The 20,168-nt window shown below is 34.7% G+C and overlaps 1 protein-coding gene across 3 annotated transcripts in view; it reads left to right on the forward strand.

The window, feature by feature from the left end:
* TFEC (transcription factor EC) overlaps positions 1-20,168 on the forward strand; it is a 175,205-nt gene that overhangs the window by 51,762 nt on the left and 103,275 nt on the right. The window contains exons 2-3 of one of the 3 annotated variants that reach the window (XM_032304336.1): positions 2,013-2,060; positions 3,008-3,254. In XM_032304336.1, the coding sequence (XP_032160227.1) occupies positions 3,057-3,254 (198 nt within the window). In that variant the 5' untranslated portion in view covers positions 2,013-2,060; positions 3,008-3,056. Of the gene's footprint in view, positions 1-2,012; positions 2,061-3,007; positions 3,255-3,580; positions 3,702-20,168 lie in introns of those variants that run through there. The other 2 variants (XM_032304337.1, XM_032304340.1) reach the window with 2 other exon arrangements.

A 20,168-nucleotide genomic window follows, 5' to 3' on the forward strand; every position in this document is an offset into this window, starting at 1 on the left:
CCCCACCCCAAGTTGGGTTCCCTGCTCAGCAGGGAGTCTGCTTCTCCCTCTCTGTCTGCCCCTACCAACCACCCCACCTCATGCACACTCTCTCTCTTGCTTACTCTCTCTCAAATAAATAAATAAATAATCTTAATTTAAAAAGAGAAAAAAGAAAGAAAGGTTCTGTGTCCACCATTACAAATGTTACTCAAGGTCAGTCTCCCAAACTATCTTTGCATTTGTCTTCCAAGAGGCCTAAAATATAGATATCCAAGGTCTGAGAACTATTTTTAATATATCAAGTGAAAATTTTGGGAAAAATTAGGCTCATGTTGAAATATTAATCAGTTCTCTTTGGGATTGATAGTTTTAACAACTTTGCTTCACTAATAACTGAGCTCTTGTGATGTATTTTATCAGTGAACACATTATAAAAGACTTTGTAAAATGCTTCGCTGAAATTAAGAACTGATATATTATAATCCTCCTGACAATCATCTTAGGAAGATGCATCACTAATTTTATTTTATAGAACACTGTATTAGTTTCCTAGGGCTTTCATAACAAATTTAAGCCACAAACTGGTGGCTTAAAAAGCAGAAATGTATTCTTTCACAGTTTCGAAGGCCAGAAGTCCAAAATTGAGGTATCAACAGGAGTGGTCTCTTCTGGGGGACTCAGAGGGAGATTTCCGTGCTTCCTCTCTCCTGGCTCTCTCTCTGTCATCACATGGAACTACTCTTCCCTCTGTGTCTGTCTTGTTGGTGTCTCTTTCCCTCCCGTAAGAACTCCAGACGTACGAGTCAAGGCCTCACCCTATTCCAAGATGACCTCATCTTAATGAGCAATTTATTTACATCTGCAAAGACCCCATTTCCTAATTAGGTCATATTTACAGATACCAGAGGTTAGAACTTCAACATTTTGGGGGGGTGGTGGGTGGGGAAGGACACAATTCAACTCATAACAAAGAGAGAAAAGGTGAAATCACTAAAGTGACCAGGGAATGCATATGGAATGTGAAGCCAATACTTTTGTCATCATACAATACTCTCTTGTTTCCAGTTTCCTGTCTCCTAGCAAATTTCACTTTATTTTCCATGTCATCATAGGCTAGCTGCTTAATAATTTGCTGTAGAATTTCATGGGTACCAAAAATATATCTCACTAATTCTTGGCATCCAAATCTATTATTTCCCATCTTTATTAAGTTGTTCTTACATTAACTCAGGTTCCTCAAGTACTTTTCTTGTTTCCAAACTCGCATAATTGCTTTTGACAATTTATTTAGATTGGTTTGCTGATTCCTTATCACCCATACTCCTATACTGGGCTCAATTTCATTTTAATGATTATTCTATATATTCTAGTTTAATGCATAATGAGTTCTTTTTTTCCTTGTGCATATCCATTGTTCCTGCTCTGTGATTTGTCATGGAAATCACTGGTCTTTTCCTGCATTCACCTTCCCTTTATTGTTCTGGTACCTTCCCCTAAGGATTGGCAGTTCAAAGTAGGGCTCAGCCAAATCCAGTCAGTTAACCAACCAATTGATAATTATAGGATTCCTATTATGGGCAAGGGCTGTGTAAGAGGGGGGTGGGTTCTAACAATGTAAGAAGCAACACACAAGAAAACTTGCCCTTGAGGAGCTTATATTCTAGTATGGGGAACACAACAGAATAAGCAGGTAATTGTAATAGTATATGGTAACTGCTCTGAAAATTATTGAGCAAAGATGCCCATGTACAAGAGGAATACCTTACCCATCTTTTAAATAATTGCTAGTACAGCATTTTTGTAATTAGTTGTGTTTTTTCATATATTGTTCCCTTACTATTCTATCATAATATCTACTTTTTGAAGACACGTGTTCCTTTTATAGATCTGGTGGTGCCTAAGACCAGAGCTCCCACATTCTGTAGCCACTGTATTTTTTTGCCTTATAATAATGGCAACATATTAATCAAATAAGAACAGTATTATTAGAGTTAATAATATTAACCTCCTCTTTTTTTTTTTTTTTGCAGATTCATATCAATGATATTGTTCTTTAGAAGAAAATCAGAAAAACAAAGGTTGGTATGATATCTTACAAATGCTTAAACCAGAGTTTATCTAAAAGAGGTTATTTAAAGATATGTTAGAGCATTAATTCTAAATTCCCTGGGGTGCATTTGTTTAATCCAGACACTTCACATTATTACGAAGTCTTATGCGGTGGGAGATTTTATAGAGACTCAAAAGAAAAAGATATTTTTCCAGATACATTGAACAGTAATATGGACGGCCATTAGCTACACATTCAGTTCCTCTAGCAGCTTCCTCGTTTTACTTTCATGGCTTTTTAAGAGGTTACTTCTAGGACAGCACTGCTCTTCAGTCTGCAATAGCTCAAGTCAGAAACGGAGTGGGGGAAATGCGGTATCCATTGTGGTCTGTTTTTCTCTGTGACAGTTGTTCCTATTTTGTGTTTGTTTCTCTTTTAATGAGGATACAACTTTCATCTAGGGAGATGTATGGATCACTTGCTAGTGCACTTAAATGCACTAAGGCACTCCATCAGCTGGAAATTGTGACTTGTAGCTGAATTATTTTTGCACAGCGAATGGTTTTCCTTTTGACATATTTTAATATACTTGCACACTGAGAGCAAGAGTGGGTGAACAGAAAACAGACTGTTTTATTAACCCAGCAGTCACCTTTGAGGTTTGTACATGTCCACTTTTTTTCTTGCCTTTGTACATAATCCCAAGAGGCTGGTACCTGGCTTTGCTCAGAATAACAAAGTCAGGCACAAATCTCCAAACACAATTGTTAGCTGAATGCCAACTGTTTCTTCTCATCTTTTTTTTTTTTTTTAAACTTGAGCATTAAGAATTGTATCTTTATGGGTGAACCATAACCATTAAAGAATGAGTTTGTTTTTCTATTTTAGATGCTTCCCCTATCATTTACTAGATTTATTTCACAATATATAATCTTAGATAATAAAAGAGAATAATTTTTTGCATGTTTTTTGCAGAGCTCCCTTTTTTCAAATCCATTATTAGTGAGAAGAAAAGAAGACAAATATGTTACAAGCTCTAACCGGACTCCAGTTTCAAAAGGAAGAACAATTAGGAGAAAAGGAGAGGAGACTTCATCTCAGCCAGGAAGCCAGGGCCCAGCATACACAGTTCCACATGCAATTTTCATACAAACCAATGTTTCAGAGACTTTTCCCAGTAAGACCAGAAATTTCTTCAAGTCAATTATCATCCTTTTCTAAGGTATATATCTATCTGTGTATATATGTATATATATACACACATATAGAGAGAGCCATAATTTCTAAGTAAATACAGTAGGTAATCACCTCTGAAATTTTACATTTTACACCTCTGAAGATTACATTTTAATTTTACTCAAAAGTTGAAGAGCAAGTAATAAAAATCCAGAGCCTTCTCCCAGCTCCCAGTAAGTAGCTCATTTAAAAGAATGTAAGTATCAGAGTGACAAAACATCCAAAGTACATAATTTTCTCTTCCATATCATCTTTATCAACATCAGCATCGTGATAATAACACCAGTTGGTATTTCGGAGGCTTTTATTCTTTACAAGGAAGTTTCATATCATCTCATTTGACTATCCAAACCAGTGAGGTGCGCCTTATGAACAGAAACATTATTAAGAGTGAAAAGCCTTTTAAAAGCATTCCAAGACTTCTAAAACACAAGTAAGTGGTGTGGTATATAGAAAGCATGACATCTTTGAGTTAGAATTCTGAATCTACTTTGCTGATTCTATGATATTGGGCCCTTTAAAGCATCACCTTGTTGAATTGTTCAATTTGAGAGATAATTATTCCAAGATTGGTTATGGAGTTTGGTTGAAGATTACCTTTTGTAGAGGGTTCGTTTTAGTGTGTAAAGGTAGCAAATGTATTTTAAATGTGATTTTTGCAGGGGAGCGGGTTAGAGAACACAACTTTGAAGACAGACACAATGAGTGTATGATCCTAAAGCTAGCAACCTATTCAAGGGAACACACCTAGTAGATAGTAGATGCAAGTTTAGAATCCATTTTTTTTTCCTGACTCCTAGTGTGCATCTAGAATTCAGTTTCATTTAAACACTCTATTTTGAGTCTTTGACCAGTTTCTTGATCTATAATTATAAGATACAAATATGAAAAAGAGATACCTTACTATGAAGATTTTGTAATGTAGAAGGGTAAGCAAATAAATACATTAAAAGAAAGACTGTACCCTACGTGTGGTACATAGTAATTGTACATGGGTTCGGTGATGCCATGGAAGGCTTTATTATTGTGAGGCATTCGAATTGGACCTAAAAGTATTGCTACATCCATTTTCAGGGAATAGCTATATCAATCATATTTGCTTTAGCTTTCCTATTAAGACTATTCTTAAAAATAAGACCATTCCATTAACCTCTTATAGACTTTCAACTGCAAATGCTTATTTATTGTAAATTAAGCTTTCAAAAATCATTGCTCCTTAAGGTCATAGATATCTTTTGTTTATACTTATTTCTGACTTCATTACATTTTTTAAAGTCTTTCTAACTTGTATTTACTACACTCTGTTTAGGCAGGAATTTTTTTTTTAATTTTTAATCTTTAATTTTTAAAATTGAAATACAGTTGCCACACAGTGTTACATTGGTTTACAGCATAGTGATTCACCATGTCTGTATGTTACTCTGTGCTCCCCACAAGTGTAGATGCCACCTGTCCCCGTGCAAAGCCATTAAAACACCACTGATTATATTCCCTCTGCTGTACCTTTTATTCCTGTGACTTATTCATTCCATAACTGGAAGCCTATATTTTCTACTTATCTTTACTCATTTTGCCCAACCCCTGTCCCTCCCCTCTGTCTCCCTAAGTAGGCTTGCTTTTCATGGAAAAACCACGTAAGATTGAGTGCTATAATTTTTGTCTTCTTAGGGTTCTCCTCCCACCCCCTCCTCAAAACCTCATTATCAAAACAATAAAATTTTAGCACTTTTTAAGCAAGTGCTATGGGAGAGCCACCCTGTTAAGTACTTCATGTACATCATTCCTAATTTCTTAGTAATTCAGTAGAAGAGTTGTAAGCCCCAGTTTGCAGATGCTGAGCGAAGGCTCAGAGATTTTAAGAAATTAGTTCAAAACTACACCATTAGCAAAATGGCAATATTGACATTTATTATTTTTCTACCTTGTTGGAGTATATCACTTTCTTACTAGGTTTATTAGTGAGAACTCAGATGGTTTCCAGTCAGAATATCCATGTGGAAGCAGATTGAGCCACCAAGAGAATTGGTTGGTTTCTATTCCTAGGAAGGATAGCTGATACCAGGGCTGACTGTACCAGGACTTCAAATATGTTAAGAATGTGTTTGTTTCTCATCTTTGCTTTTCTCTGCATACTGTGTTTCTCAGACCAACTCCTCCTAGCAGCAAACCACGTAGGCTTCATTCCCTCCAGACTTACATTCTCACAATTTGCAACTTAGGAAAATGGGGGCTTATGTTACCTAGCTCCAGTGTAAAAAATTTCACATTAAGACTTGCCCGGGATCACAGTTCCATTCCTTGGTCTGGTCATTAAGGTGATGGTGAGTGCTAAGCTCGTTTTTTATTGGTCAGGCGTTCATGTCTGTGACTGTAGGGACAGATGGAAGGGATAGTGTGTTATTTGAATTAGGTGGTTGATATTCTATAGATATGCCTTCCAGGAAACAATTAGGCAATAGTCCCAATTTGTGGCTCTTTACATAGGCCGTTATGATACCTGTTCTCATTGCATTTGTTAATTTTCTACCAGTAACACCCCTAACTGATGAGATCTATTAAATTATAACTGCAAGATGGAAAATTTCTCTCTAATTTTACCCACTAAGCTAAAGTATGTCAAATTTGTTACAAACATTTCTTTATGGGGAGGAAGGATAGAGGAAGAGGAAGTCTTAAGCAGACTCCACACTTGGAGCAGAGCCCCACTTCTGGCTCGATTTCATAACCACGAGATCATGACCGGAGCTGAAACCAAGTCAGAAGCTTAACTGATTGTGTCACCCAGGTGCCCCTATATATTATGAGATTTCTTAACACATTTTAATATAAGTTTCAATAAACATTTTTTATTTTGAAGTATGAAATGTGGCTGTTTTAGAGTATGTAAGATAGGCATCTTCTTTAAAATGGAACATTTCTTTCTGAGCATAGTCATGTGCCATCCCTGTGTAGAATGTTAATGGACAGACTCTATGTGGGAAGCTCTATCCTCTGGAAGTATTTAATTTCATTTTGTTGGTAACATGTAAAGGGGATAAAAATTATGAGAAGAATGTAGTTCCTTTCTTTTCTATAATAATTTCAAACCTTTCTTAAATTTCCCACTGCCCTTCCAATACTCATATCTTACTTGGGGATGGGTAGGGCCTAAGAGATGGGGAAGAGGAGATGGCTAATTGGAGAGAAGATAATGGGATAAAAATTTAACTTTCTAGTTAAGTGTATTTCAATCTTTCAGTTTAAAATGTTTGCTTTCAGGTTAAATCTGTGTCTTTTTTAGCAAATGTTGTCTTTCATGGGTATGAGGTAAAGCTTATGTGTTTATGTGTCCTCTGACTAGACTTCCTGTTGGCTTTCACTGCTAGATCTATGGCTAATGGGATTCATGCCTCTCCTCTTGGCTGAGGCAGCATCAGTGCTCAATGCTGGTAGACTCTGAACCTCAATCATAGAGCCGAGGCTGGACTTCCTTATGCTACCCCTTAAGCACTGGGGGCCTGAAGGAATACTTGTCAGATCACCATTTCTGATATGCCAAGGTCACTCAACACTATCAGAGTTCTAAACGGAACACAGACTTAAGGCTCCTCTTGTTCATGTTTATTCTCCCCATTGGGGTTTCTGTCCTTTTCTAAACTCTCTAGTGCATACACAGTAGTGACTTTGCTCCAGAACAGGGAATTTGAACCCTCATGTCTGTCTTGTTGTTTCTCTTTGTCTTCTTTATACAATTATTATTCACACCTGGAGGAAACATATTAATTCTTCTTGGCCTATTAAAACCTCCTATATTTCCTTTTTCTAGTGTTGACATCCACCTTTTTCTCTGGGGCCATGAACAAAAGGGTAGGGAGTTGGTATATGGAAAGGAAAATATATAAGAGGTGTATGTCAAGAATATTAATCCTAATCTGGGGGCAAAACTTATAGAATAAGAGAGGCAATTAAAAAAATACCCAATCACAGAATCAATTGCTAAACATTCCATGCTTCCAGTTTTCCGTTGTACATTGGTTGTTCTAAATTTGTCAAATAACCTGTAGAATTTGGTTATCTCCTCCAGATAAATCTCGTTTCCATTTATGTTGAAAAACCTTTTGAAGTTATCTATTTCAACTCAGACTTAAAAAGTAAATTATGTCAAGTGTCCTGTGTATTACCACTTACATACTTTAAAAGTCCCTCTGCCTCTAGTGTTGATAAAGGGAAATTACAGAGACTATAGAGCTAAAAAACATTGACAGCTATGCGTTATCTATAAAAGTTTTTAAAAATTGGAATAAAGATTTTTCCCCTCCAAATTCCATTTGTTCTAAATAATAAGGAATGCATGTTCAGACCTGAGCAAATGTAGCTGCTACTCTCTGATACCAAGTGATGGGTGACCTGAAATGCTAGCAGCAGCTCAAGCTAAGTTCATCCAAGTTATGATCATCTTCATAATCAAGAAGCCTAAAGAACTCACCTAATCCCCATTGTGTTCTCTGAATAATACATTATTCATTATTATACATCTGAGACCCTTAGTATCTAATACCCTGTGAAATAGCTTTATAGCCCAAGAGTTTACTAATGGAGGAAAATGGCTCACTGAAGCCAAGGGGTACAAGAGTGGGAGTCATCTGTTTCCTACAGTCTTCAAGTATAAGACAGTCTGGCACTGTGATTCATATTGATCAATACCTGCTTTTCAGGAGCCGTCTTGATTTTAGGTAATGAAGCAGAGAGAATTATACAACCTTTTGGGTAATATTTTGTGGCATCCAAAGATGTTATAATATTAATGTTTTTCTTCACCACGATTGGCCTATAATTTTAGCATAATTTCCTTTTACTTACCTTGAAACATAGAAAATTGGTTACCTTTAACTTTATAATCGTCCTCCATAAACGTGAAGACCGTTGTCCATTTTCAGTTCTTCCTTTTATGTCTCTTTTTTTGAGGCTTTTAATAAATTATTTTGGCTAACAGTCACCTCTTCTAATTTCTCATGGTTACCTTGAAACTGCATCATAGGGATTGACCCCAAAAGAATTTATTAAAGTGTAAAATAACATGTACTCAACATACAAATTTGTTTTATGAATTTTTAATAACAATGCTCCTTTCTTCATTTTCAATTACTTGTTAAATATGAAGTCCAGTTATATACATGCTAATTATTTCTATTAGCTTCCAGTAGATGAATAATGATATTTATATGAGCTATCTGACCCTGTGGATAAAATCTCAAACACAAAAAGCTGAGAAAAGCAGAAATGGTATATATGTTAACTCCAAATTACATTTTTAATATTAATCTAAACTATATAAGCAAAGAGATTCAGTTCAAGATTTAAGGTGGTGTCTGGATGTTTTGTGAATTGTTTTAGCTCCCTAGATTCAACTGTTCCCAGTCTCTCTGGCCTTCCTTTCAACTTCTCCTGTTTAGGTCCAAGGGATTGCTTGTCTAAACTTTTCTGAGACTTCTCCAGTCTGATTACACACTGTGTGAGCAGCAGTTTTGGCAGATCCTCTTTTCACTTGCTAGCAGAGAGAAAACTACCTTTCCATTTTCTTATTGGTTCCTAGTTACAGGACTTTCCCTTTGTCCATCAGAGACCATTTACCCCTGGGGCTCCAGACTTTCCCTCCTGCCTCCCTCCTACACTTGCTCTATCTTGTCACTTGCTCTTAAAGTTTTCTACCACATTCCAGGCTCTTGTTCTTACCATATACTGTTTCATTTTCTACACGGCTTTTCAAAGTTTCTGAAAATAACTAATCTTATCGTGTTGGGGGCTTTTGGTATTGTTTATTTGTTTACTGGTTGTTTGGCTCAACCATTGAAAATGTAAGCTGCATGGGAGAGTGGGTCTTGTCTATCTTGTAGATGCAGTTCTGGGGACTAGAACAGAGTCAGTGCTTACGAAGTATTTGTTTAATAAAGGATTCTCCTTAAAACTGTGCTTTGGGGATACATTTTTTTTGAGGGGGGATGGCTTCTTACATTATCCACAGGCAAATTAATATATTACCATGTTTTCAACAAATGTAAATGCTCTAACCTACAAAGATTAGCGGTGATGTCCTCTGAGCTGACATCCAAATATCCAGCTGCTTCTTCCTAGAGGCTTTTTCAAATTCAATATATCCCATGCTAGATTAGTAATCTAGTGTTTCCCAGTGCCTTCTCAAATAAAACAAAACGAAAACCCTGCTCATCATTCCGTGTTTTGTACTTCATAACTGGAATATTTATCCATGCATTTGCTCAAGTCTTAAAACTAGGCTCATCCTTTCATCCTCTGTTATCGTAAATTCTTTTTGAGTATCTTTCATACTGTTGAATTTGCCTCATAAATAGTTCTCAAATCTACCCACTTTCTTCTACTGCTGCTAGTCAAGGTTATTACCATTTTTCATGTATTTAACTACAGTGCTCCCTATTGATGTCCTTGCTTTCTGTCTGGTTCCCATCCAAACTTTTGCACCAGGTATCTTTGAGGACATTTCACCAAGGAAATATGACTGTAGTACCCTTTTCCCAAATAAGCAAACTCACCAACAAAAGCTCTTCAGTGGCTTCCCCTTCTCTTTCAGATAAAGTTCAACTTCCTTAAGTTGCTTCGAGGAGAGATGTATCCTTACTCCTCTTACCTTTCTTCGCATACTCTTAAGAGTGAATGATTGAGCTTTAGGCAATTTCCCCTATATTATACTTTTCTCAGATGGACTATAGCTAGAAGCAAATTTGAGATTATATTATCCCATAAGTACCTTATATCTTGCTTTTCCATATTAACATTTGAGAATGGAATATTAAAATTTGAAAACAGAAGGATGTGGTAGGATGAACATTTTATGATAAAAAAAATACATTCCTTAAGATTAAAATACACAAAAAGGGTTACTAGCAGCAAAGCTTGGAATTTTCCTTAAGAATCATCTTTGGACCTACTCCAACACATGAACAAATGTTCTGTTCAATTACCATTTTCAGACATAGCTAAATGGCCAAATTATTTTGGTCTAGAAAATTTTCAAAACACTTATTAGTTATGTCCAAAGATAGCCATAGAAATGTATCAATAACACCCTCAAATATTTTCTAATTCTGGGGGATCATCTAATGCTTTTTAATAATTTACAGTATATTCATTATTATCTCCCATGCCTACCCCCAAGCTTTTTTCTGCAATCAGTATTGTTTTAAAAGCAAAAATTCCTTTACTAGTTCTTATGAACAAAAACATTCCTTCTCTTTCTTCAGCCAGTTATTTATGTAGTCAGTGAGGTCTGCCATTAAGGCAAATAGTTTCAATATTTTAAAGACTTCAATCCTTGAATTGTGTAAAGTGTGAAAGGTACATATATGTTAAACTTATTTAAAATGGTTGCTTCCTAATTCTACCTTCATCTTCTTTTCTTCCATTACAGTTGGAGCAGATTGCAATTGCTTCCTTTCACTGTTATTAACTTTTCCCCTTTCATCAGAAAAAAGATCTTACTTTCTTTGATTCTCTTACTGATATTTTAAAAGTACTTTTTTCCCTCTCTTGCTGTCTCTCAGGCAAGTCCCGACTCAATAGGACTTTGTCATTCACTGTCAGTCTTTGTGTCCATCCTCTTATCCCAGCCTAGTTTTCTTCTTTCTTCTTTTTCTTTTTTTGGGGGGGTGGGGAGGGCGGGAAGAGATGGAAGTAGGGAGCATTGGTGTTGAGAGTCTCACATCCATTTCTGGCCTTAAGCAAAATGAATTAATTTCAAATGGAAATTGCAGTTTACATCAAAAAAAGTTAATTTTTTTAAATGAATTAGAGCCTTATGTAACACATACTCATCTAAAGAAATTTTAGAATAGGACCTCCAAATAACTAATAACTGGAAAATTCTGATCTTGGGCTGTAGTCACTGAAGATAAGGAAAGACATCTGCTTCCGTACCCCATCTGGCTTTTACACAGGCATTTCAGACTCAGTATGCTCTTGCTCTTTCTTTTATCTATGCCCATCTGCTTGTATGGTGTGTTCCCACCCTAACATATTTTCAGACCCTTGCCATAGGGCAGAAGTGCCAAGCAATTATTTGTTGAGATAGATAGCCCACATAATACTGTAAGTGACATCTGTTCTGTAGGAAATCCCTCCCTTGTGGCAGCAGTGTCATATTGGCAGCTCATAGGAATATCAAAATTGACATACAGGAACAATTGAATGTTTCATCTTTTCCTGAATTCTCACTCAGAGAGCATCCAATACCAGATGCTTTAGAGGGCCCTGTAACCCCCTGACTCTCTCTCTTGTTCTCGCTACACCTATGGTAATTGGCAATACTACACTATGGGGAAAATTTCTTCCTGACCCCAGCTGGTAACCAAATTATGCCCTAAAGCATGAAGATTGGCATATTTTAAGTTTATTGTAGCTGAGATGGTGAAAAAAAGGATGTTTTTCATATTAATGTGCTTACCAGATTGTTAGACCTAAATAAATAACTTGAATAGTAAATCCTACAAATTACTCTTAATAACTCATTATTTGGCAAAATTACAATGACAGATGAGCATTTTAATCTTTTAAGAGTGCTGATCCCCATGTTTGCCAATTATTTCCTTCTTCTTTAAACTATTTCAAACAGATGATAAGAAAAATGGTTCATAGTCCATAATGGTTCAAGATTTGAATTTTTGAATAAAAGTGCATTTGGTAAGACATATTAATTCATTCTCAGTAAACTCTGAATTTCTTGATTTTTAGCCATTTCATATTAAAAAGACAAGCAGAATTTAGAGGCAAAATCATTATAGGAAAATTAAAAATGTAATATACAAGGTAGGTTCTGAATAAATTCAACCTAACTCAGTTCCCCCAAAACATCTACATTGGTGGTGTTACCCTCTTTAGTGATCCTCAGAACACCACAAACAACCTCAGACTGAAAAAAGTTAGAATGGTATAATTGTGAAAGGTTTTTAACATTAGAATTAAAATTAAATTACTTAATTATATGATTGAATTAACCCATTTACTTAAGTTTATGTTTGAGTAAGATTTAAACATTTGGTATGAGTTGTATTTTGTAATACCTACTAACATGAGAATTAGTGACTTAAAATAACTTTTACCTCTTAATAATTCTCTATGCTAGCAATATGGGCTGGGTTCATTTTAGTGATTCTCTCTCTCTCTTTTTTTTTTTTTTTTTTGCTGTCCCATTGGCATACTGTCTATGGCTTGATGGTCTAAGACAGCCTCACTCAGAGGTCTGGTTTTGGTATTGGTGGTCTCCTGGACCATTTTCTCTAGTAGGATAAGTTGCCTTCTTTCTATGTTGCAGAGTTCTAAAAACAAGAAGAAAGGGACCAGCCTTAATGTGGAAGTTATTTCTGTTTGCATACTGTCTCACTGGGCCAGACTCATGTGAAGCCCAGAGTCAGTGTGGGAGAAGACTATAAAATAGAGTAGATACAGAAAGGTTTGATTTTTGTGGGTGGTTTAACTGTAATAATCTACCACATCTTGTTACTGTATTGCTGGCAGGAATTTACGGTACCACCATTACTGGAATATTGTGCTAAATTCTGTAAATCTGTAAGAGAATTGTGTAAATAATATAAAGATTGGTAAAATTAATTCTTCATTCTATATATTTTAGATACAAGTTCTTTGTCAAATATGTACTTTGCAAATATTTTCTCCCAGCCTATAGTTTATCTTTTTATCTTTTTAATAAGATCTTTCATTTTCATAAGAGCAAACCTTTTTAATTTAGATAATATCCAATTCATTAATTATTTCTTTTATGGATTGTGTTTTTGCTGTCATGTTTTAAGAACTCCATTTATACATTGCTGTATATAATCTGTTTATTCAATTTGCTAATGTGTTGTTGAGGATTTTTACATTTAATCCCATGAAGGATATTGGCCTATAGTTTTCTTTTTTTCCTTTTTCTGTATTGTTTTTGTGTGACTGTGATATTAGGATAACACTGACCTCATACAATGAGTTGGAAAATGTTAGTTCCTCTCCTATTTTCTAGAAAAGATTATGTAAGGTTAGTATCAGTTCTTACTTAATGTTTGGCAGATTCCACCATCGAAGCCACCTGGGTCTGAAGATTTCTTTTTTGTAAAGTTTAAGTTACAAATTTAATGTAATGGTTATAGAGTGTTGAAATCCCCAGTAAAAACTGTGGGTTTGTCTATTTTTCTTTCAGTTCTATTAGTTCTTGTTTCATGTATTTTGATGTTCTGTTGCTTAGTGTATACCCATGTAGGATCACTATGTCTTCTTGGTAGACTGACCCTTTTATTATTATGTAATACTCTTTGTTGCTGATAAGTTTCTTCTTAGAAGTTTATTTTATATGATACTGAAAGAGTTTACTCTTTTTTTAAAGGTTTGCATGGTATGTCTTTTGTAATCCTTTCAATCTATTTATATCATTTTTTGGAAACAAGTTTCTTATATAATTTGATCATGTTTTTTATCCATCCTTTTACTTTTTTTAAGATTTTATTTGTTTATTTGACAGACAGAAATCACAAGTAGGCAGAGAGGCAGGCGGGGGTGGAGGGGGAAGCAAGTTCCCTGCTGAGCAGAGAACCCAACTAGGAGCTCGATCCCAGGACCCGGGGATCATGACCTGAGCTGAAGGCAGAGGCTTTAACCCATTGAGCCACCCAGTTGCCCCCATCCTGTTTTTCTTTTAATTGATATAGCTGAAACAGTTAAAATTAATGCAACTATTGATATGTTAGTGGATAAGTCTTGCATTTTATTTGTTTCCTATTTGTTCTCTGTTTCTCATTCACCTGTTTTCCTTTCCTTCCTTTGGGTTACTGAAAGTTTTTTTTTTTTAGAGTTTCATTTGACTTGTTTACAATGTTTTTGAGTATACATCAATATATCATTTTTAGCAATGACTCTAGGTATTACTGTATACATATATTTATTGTCACAATCTACATATGTCACTCTCTACTAGAATTGACATTTTACTGCTTTGAGGGTACTTTACTCAAAGCAGGAACTTTACAACTGTAAAGTAGAATTCCATTTTGGTACTTTTATCCTGCCAACTTTTTAAATATAATTGTCTTTATTTTATTTTCTAGATACTTTTAGCTCACATGAAATGGCATTATAATTTTTGCTTCTACTAACAAATATAGTTTTAAAAATTCAAACTCATAAAACAATTTTAAAATGACTCAATTCAAAGTTGGGCAAAAGATCTGAGCAGAAACCTCACTAAAGAAGATATACATATGTCAATTAAGTGTCTGGAAAGATGTTCAATACCATATGTCAATAGGGAATTTCAAATTAAAACCAAAATGAAATACTACTACACACCTATCATAATGGCCAAAATCTGAAGTGCTAATAAAATACCAAATGCCGGCAAGGATGTGAAGAAACTCTTAATTTCTGCTGGTGGCAATGCAAAATGGGACAGCTTCTAGGGGAGAGAGTTTGGTATGTTTTTTTGTTGTTGTTGTTTTGTTTTTTACAAAACTAAACATGCTCTTTCTTTCAGATTTTCTACATAGAGGACATACCATCTATGAACAGAGTTTTATTTCTTTCCAATATATATGTTTTTATTACCTTTTTTTGTTGTTCATTTTATTGCATTAGCTAGAACTTCCAGGAAGAACCTGGAAAGCATTGGTGAGAGTCAGTATATTTGCTTTGTTCTTGATCTTAGTGAGAAAGCTTCATTTCTCACAATTAAGTATAATGTTAGTTAGATGTTGGATTTTTGTAGATATTCTTTTTTAAAAATTTTGTTTTATTTTTAAGTGTTCCAAGTGTTCCCACTGTACAGTGTTCTAAGATTCATGGTTTACGTACCGTACACAGTGCTCCATGCAATACATACCCTTCTTAATACCCACCACCAGGTTCACGCATCCCCCCAACCCCCTCCCCCCTAAAACCTTCAGTTTGTTTCTCAGAGTCCACAGTCTCTCTTGGTTCCTCTGAGGAACTTCCCCTCTATTTCTAGTTTGCTGAGAGTTTTTATTATAAAGGGATGCTGGATTTTGTTAGATGCTTTTTTATATCTATTGATATGATTATGTGATTTTTTTTTCCTCTTCAGCTTGTTGAGGTAAGGGATTACATTAATTGGTTTTTAAATGTTGAATCATTCTTGCATATCTGAGTTAAATCCTAGTTGGTCATGGTGTATAATTGTTTTTATAGATTATTGGAGTCAGTTTGCTAGTACATCAATTTGTTGAGGATTTTTGCATCTATGTTCATGAGAAATATTGGTATGTGGTTTTCTGTCCTTGTAATGTCTTTGTTTGGGTAATGCTGCCCTCATAGTTAGGAAATATTCCCTCTGCTTCTGTCTTCTGGAAGACATTGTAGAGAATTGGTATCATTTGGTAGAATTCACCAGTGAGTCCATCTGGGCCTAGTGATTTCTGTTTTGGAAGTCTATTAATTATTGATTCAATTACTTTAATAGATGTAAGTCTCTTTGGACTGCCTACTTCTTGTATGAGTTTTAGCAAATTGTGCCTTTCAAGAAACTGGTCCACTTAATCTAGGTATAAAGGGCATAGAGCTGTTCATAATATGTTTTATTATCTTTTTAATGTCTGTGGGATCTGTTGTAATGTCCCTTTTTCATTTCTGATATTGATAGTTTCTTTTTTCTTTTTTTCTTAGTTTCACTAGAGGCTTATTGATTTTATTGATATTTTCAAAGAACTAGCTTTTGGCTTTGTTAATTTTCTATTAATTTCTTTTTTCAATTTCATTGATTTCTGCTCTGATTTTTATTTTTTGTCTTCTTTTACTTACTTTAGATTTAATTTGTTCTTCTTTTTCTAACTTTCTAATGTGAAACCTTAGAGTATTGTTTTAGATCCTTTTTCTTTTCTAATATATGCATTCAGTGCTACAAATATCCCTCTAAGCACTGCTTTCACGGCATCTCACCAATTAATAAGTTGTATGCTCGGTTTTATTAGATCAAAATATTTTTCTTGAATTTTTTTTTTCACTCATGTGTTATCTGATCCGAGTATGTTGTTGAATCTCCAAATATTTTGAGATTTCATGCTATCTTTCTATTATTGATTTCTAGCTTAAATTCATGGTTTAAGAGCACTCAGTGTATGATTTCTATTCTTTTAAATTTATTAAGATGTGTTTTATGGCCCAGAATGTGATCTATCTTGGTGAACATTCCATAAGAGCTTGAGAAAAATATGCATTTGGCTGTTGGATGAAGCAGCCTATAGATGTCAGTTGATTAATTGCATTGAATTTAGGTGTGTCCTTAGTGATTTTATGCTTGCTGGATCTGTCCATTTTTGATATATGGGTGTTGAAGCCTCCAACTATAATAGTGGATTTATCTGTTTCTCTTTGAAATTTTATCACTTTTTACTTCATATATTCTATGGTTAGATGCATACATATTAAGGATTATTATATCGTCTTTGGGAATTGACCTCTTTATCATTATGTAATGCCTTTCTTTATCCCTGATAACTTTTTTTTTTTTCACGAGTCAACTATGTCTGAAGTTAATGTAGTTATTCCCACTTTCAATTGATTAGTGTTAGTATGGTATATCTTATATTTTTCACCATTTATTTTTAATCCATATATTATATAATATATAAATATTTGTGTGTTATTATTATAACATTTATATTTAAAGTGAGTTTCTTGTAAACAACATATAGTTGGGTCTTGTTTTTTGATCTACTCTGACAATCTCTGTCTTTTAATTGGTGCATATAGACTATTGATGTTTAAAAGGATATAGTTAGATTAATATCTACCATATTTGTAACTGTTTTCTTTTTGTTGTCCTTGTTCTTTGTTTCTATCTTTGTCTTCCACTCTTTTTCTGTCTTTTATGGTTTTCACTGAACATCTTGTGTGACTTCATTTTCTCTTCTTTCTTAGCATATCCATTATACTTTAAAAAAAACTTTTTAGGGGCGCCTGGGTGGCTCAGTGGGTTAGGCCGCTGCCTTCGGCTCAGGTCGTGATCTCAGGGTCCTGGGATCGAGCCCCGCATCGGGCTCTCTGCTCAGCAGGGAGCCTGCTTCCCCCTCTCTGTCTGCCTCTCTGCCTACTTGTGATCTCTCTGTCTGTCAAATAAATAAATAAAATTTAAAAAAAAAAAAAAATAAATAAACTTTTTAGTATTTTTTCTAGAGTTTACAATATACATTTACCACAAATCCAAGACCACTTTCAAATAATACTACATCACTTCATGGTAGGGCTAGTACCTTCTAATAACAAAATAATCCCAATTTTCTCCTTTATGTTCTTTGTATCAACTATTTCACTTATACATAAGCATGCACACACACACAAACAAGCATCCATAATCAAGTACATTGTTGCCATTATTATTTTGGATAGACTGTCTTCTGTTAGATCAATTAAGAATAAGAAAACTAAAAGCTTTTATTTTTACCATCACTTATATTTTTGTTTCTTTATGTAGATCCAAGTTTCACCTATATCATTTTCATTCTTGCTAAAGAGCTTTTTTTTTTTTAGGTTTATTTATTTGAGAGAGAGAGAGATAAAGAGCACATGCAGAGGGGGAGGCAGAGGGAAAGCAAGAAGCAGACTCACTAAGAGCAGGAACCCCAAGGAGCTTGATTCCAGGATGCTGGGATTATGACCTGAAACAAAGGTAGATGCTTAAATTACTGAGCCACCCAGTCACCCCAAGAACTTGTTTTAACAATCCTTTCAAGACGGGTCTACTGGCAACAAATTCCCTTAATTTTTGCTTGTCTGAGAAAGTATTTCTCCTCACTTTTCCAGGGTAATTTTTCAGGGTTCTAGGTTGATATTTGTTCATTTGTTTGCTTTCCTCTCAACACTTTAAATATATAATTCCATTCTCTTTTTGCTTGCATGGTTGCTTTTGCCCCTAGATAGATAAGGTGTTTTTCTTTCTTTCTCTTTCTCTTTTTTACTTTCTCTGGCTTCTTTCAACATTTCTTATCTTGGGTTTTTTTAAAGTGTGAATATAATATACCTAAGTGCAGTTCTTTAAGCATTTTTTTCCTGCTTGGTGTTCTCTAAGCTTCCTGGATCTATGATTTTATGTCTGACATTAATTTGGGGAAATTCTCAGTTATTATTGCTTCAAATATTTTTTTGCTCCTCTTCCTTCTTCTATTACCATTATATGTATGTTATACTTCATGTGGCTGTTCCACAGTTCTTAAATATTCTTTTCTGCTTTTTTCAGTCTTTTTTCTCTATCCTTTTCAGCTTTGGAAGTTTGTATTGTCCTATCATTAAACTTAGAGTTTCTTTCCTCAGTCACATCCAGTCTACCAATGAGTCTATCAAAAACATTCTTCACTATTATTATAGTGTTTTTGGTCTTTAGCATTTCTTTTTAATTTCATTTTAGGGTTTCTATCTATCTGCTTATATTAGCCATCTGTTCTTGCATGTTGTATACTTTTTCTAATAAAGCCCTTAACATGTTGATCATAGGTTACATATTTTTAAAATTCTTGGCTTAAAGTTCCAACATCCCTGCCATATCTGACTCCGGTCTTACGCTTCAGTCTCCTCAAACTATGCTTTATTGCCTATTGGTACACCTTGTAATCTTTTTTGTTTTTTTGAGAAGTGGACATGATGTATTAGATGAAAGAATCTGCTACGAATAGACCTTTAGTAATATAGTGATAAGTTGTACGGGGAAGGGAAACATCCTATAATCCTGTGATTAGGTCCCAGTCGTTTGGTGAGCCCATGCTTCTGGACTTCACACCTTCTCAGTTTCCACTTCCAAATACTTTAGGTGAGACAAAATGTCTAGATGGGGCTGACATTTTGTATTTCCTTCTCCCAGGTATGTTAGGATCTGGTAAAATAGTTTCTCCTGAAGGAAAGTCTTGTTAAGAAAAACAGTGCTCTAATGTACTTCAAAATCATTATTTTCTCCTACCTTTTGTCCGAAGTAGAGGGGAATTTTTCTCTGATTATTCATTGTGAGAACATGGTAGAGCTCCTGGAGATAAAACTGATAAAAGTGGGAGGCCTCATATGTCTGTCTCTCCAGTTTGGTTTGCCCTGTGACCTCACTATTCTGACAGATCTAAGAAGAGTTGTTGATTTTTCAGTTTGTTGTTTTTAATTTGGGTGTAGGATGATGTGGCTACTTTTAATTTCCTTACATTTTGGACCAGAAACCAGAAGTAACACACTTCCTTTTGTTTTATTTTTGTAATTGGTATAGTAGCATGAGTGAAATGTTTTCCACGTCCAATAAAACACCAACACTTCACAGAGAAAATAGGTTTTAAGGTGAGCTAAGGCAACAAAGTTTAGAAAATTCAGTGGTTTTATGGCCAAATATTAGACTGCATTTTGAAAAGGTCAAACTCTAAAAGGAATATTAAGTAACCAACTCTGTATTATAAATTCTATAAATCTTGGATACTGTTTTAATGATATCTTTGCAAGTGGGTATTACACCTGTTAATTAAAGTTGAAAAAATAACCAACATCCTCATTATTAGTATCTGTAAGTAGCAATTCATCTGCTGGGTATCTGAGGCATATATATTTAAAGCACAATGTGCTACATAAAATCAGTGATAGTCAGTTTAATTAGCATCTGATGGGAGTTAGCAATTTAACTTCAATTTACAGCATAAAGGTTAGGTGTGGTGAGCTCATTCTATAATCCTGATGCTATTATAATAATGAATAGTAAATTGACCACAGAATATAAAAATAAGAGTAGAGGAAAACCATCCATGAGTTTGGTAATCTGTAAAGGTACTAAATCCCAATAAAAATGTACTCTAATTTTTAATTTTTAATACATTTGTCATTACATGGTAGTGCTTATGGGAGGCTAAAACCTGAACTCTAGTCTAGACCTAGA

This window comes from Mustela erminea, chromosome 11, assembly GCF_009829155.1.
Source record: "Mustela erminea isolate mMusErm1 chromosome 11, mMusErm1.Pri, whole genome shotgun sequence".
Taxonomy (NCBI): domain Eukaryota; kingdom Metazoa; phylum Chordata; class Mammalia; order Carnivora; family Mustelidae; genus Mustela; species Mustela erminea.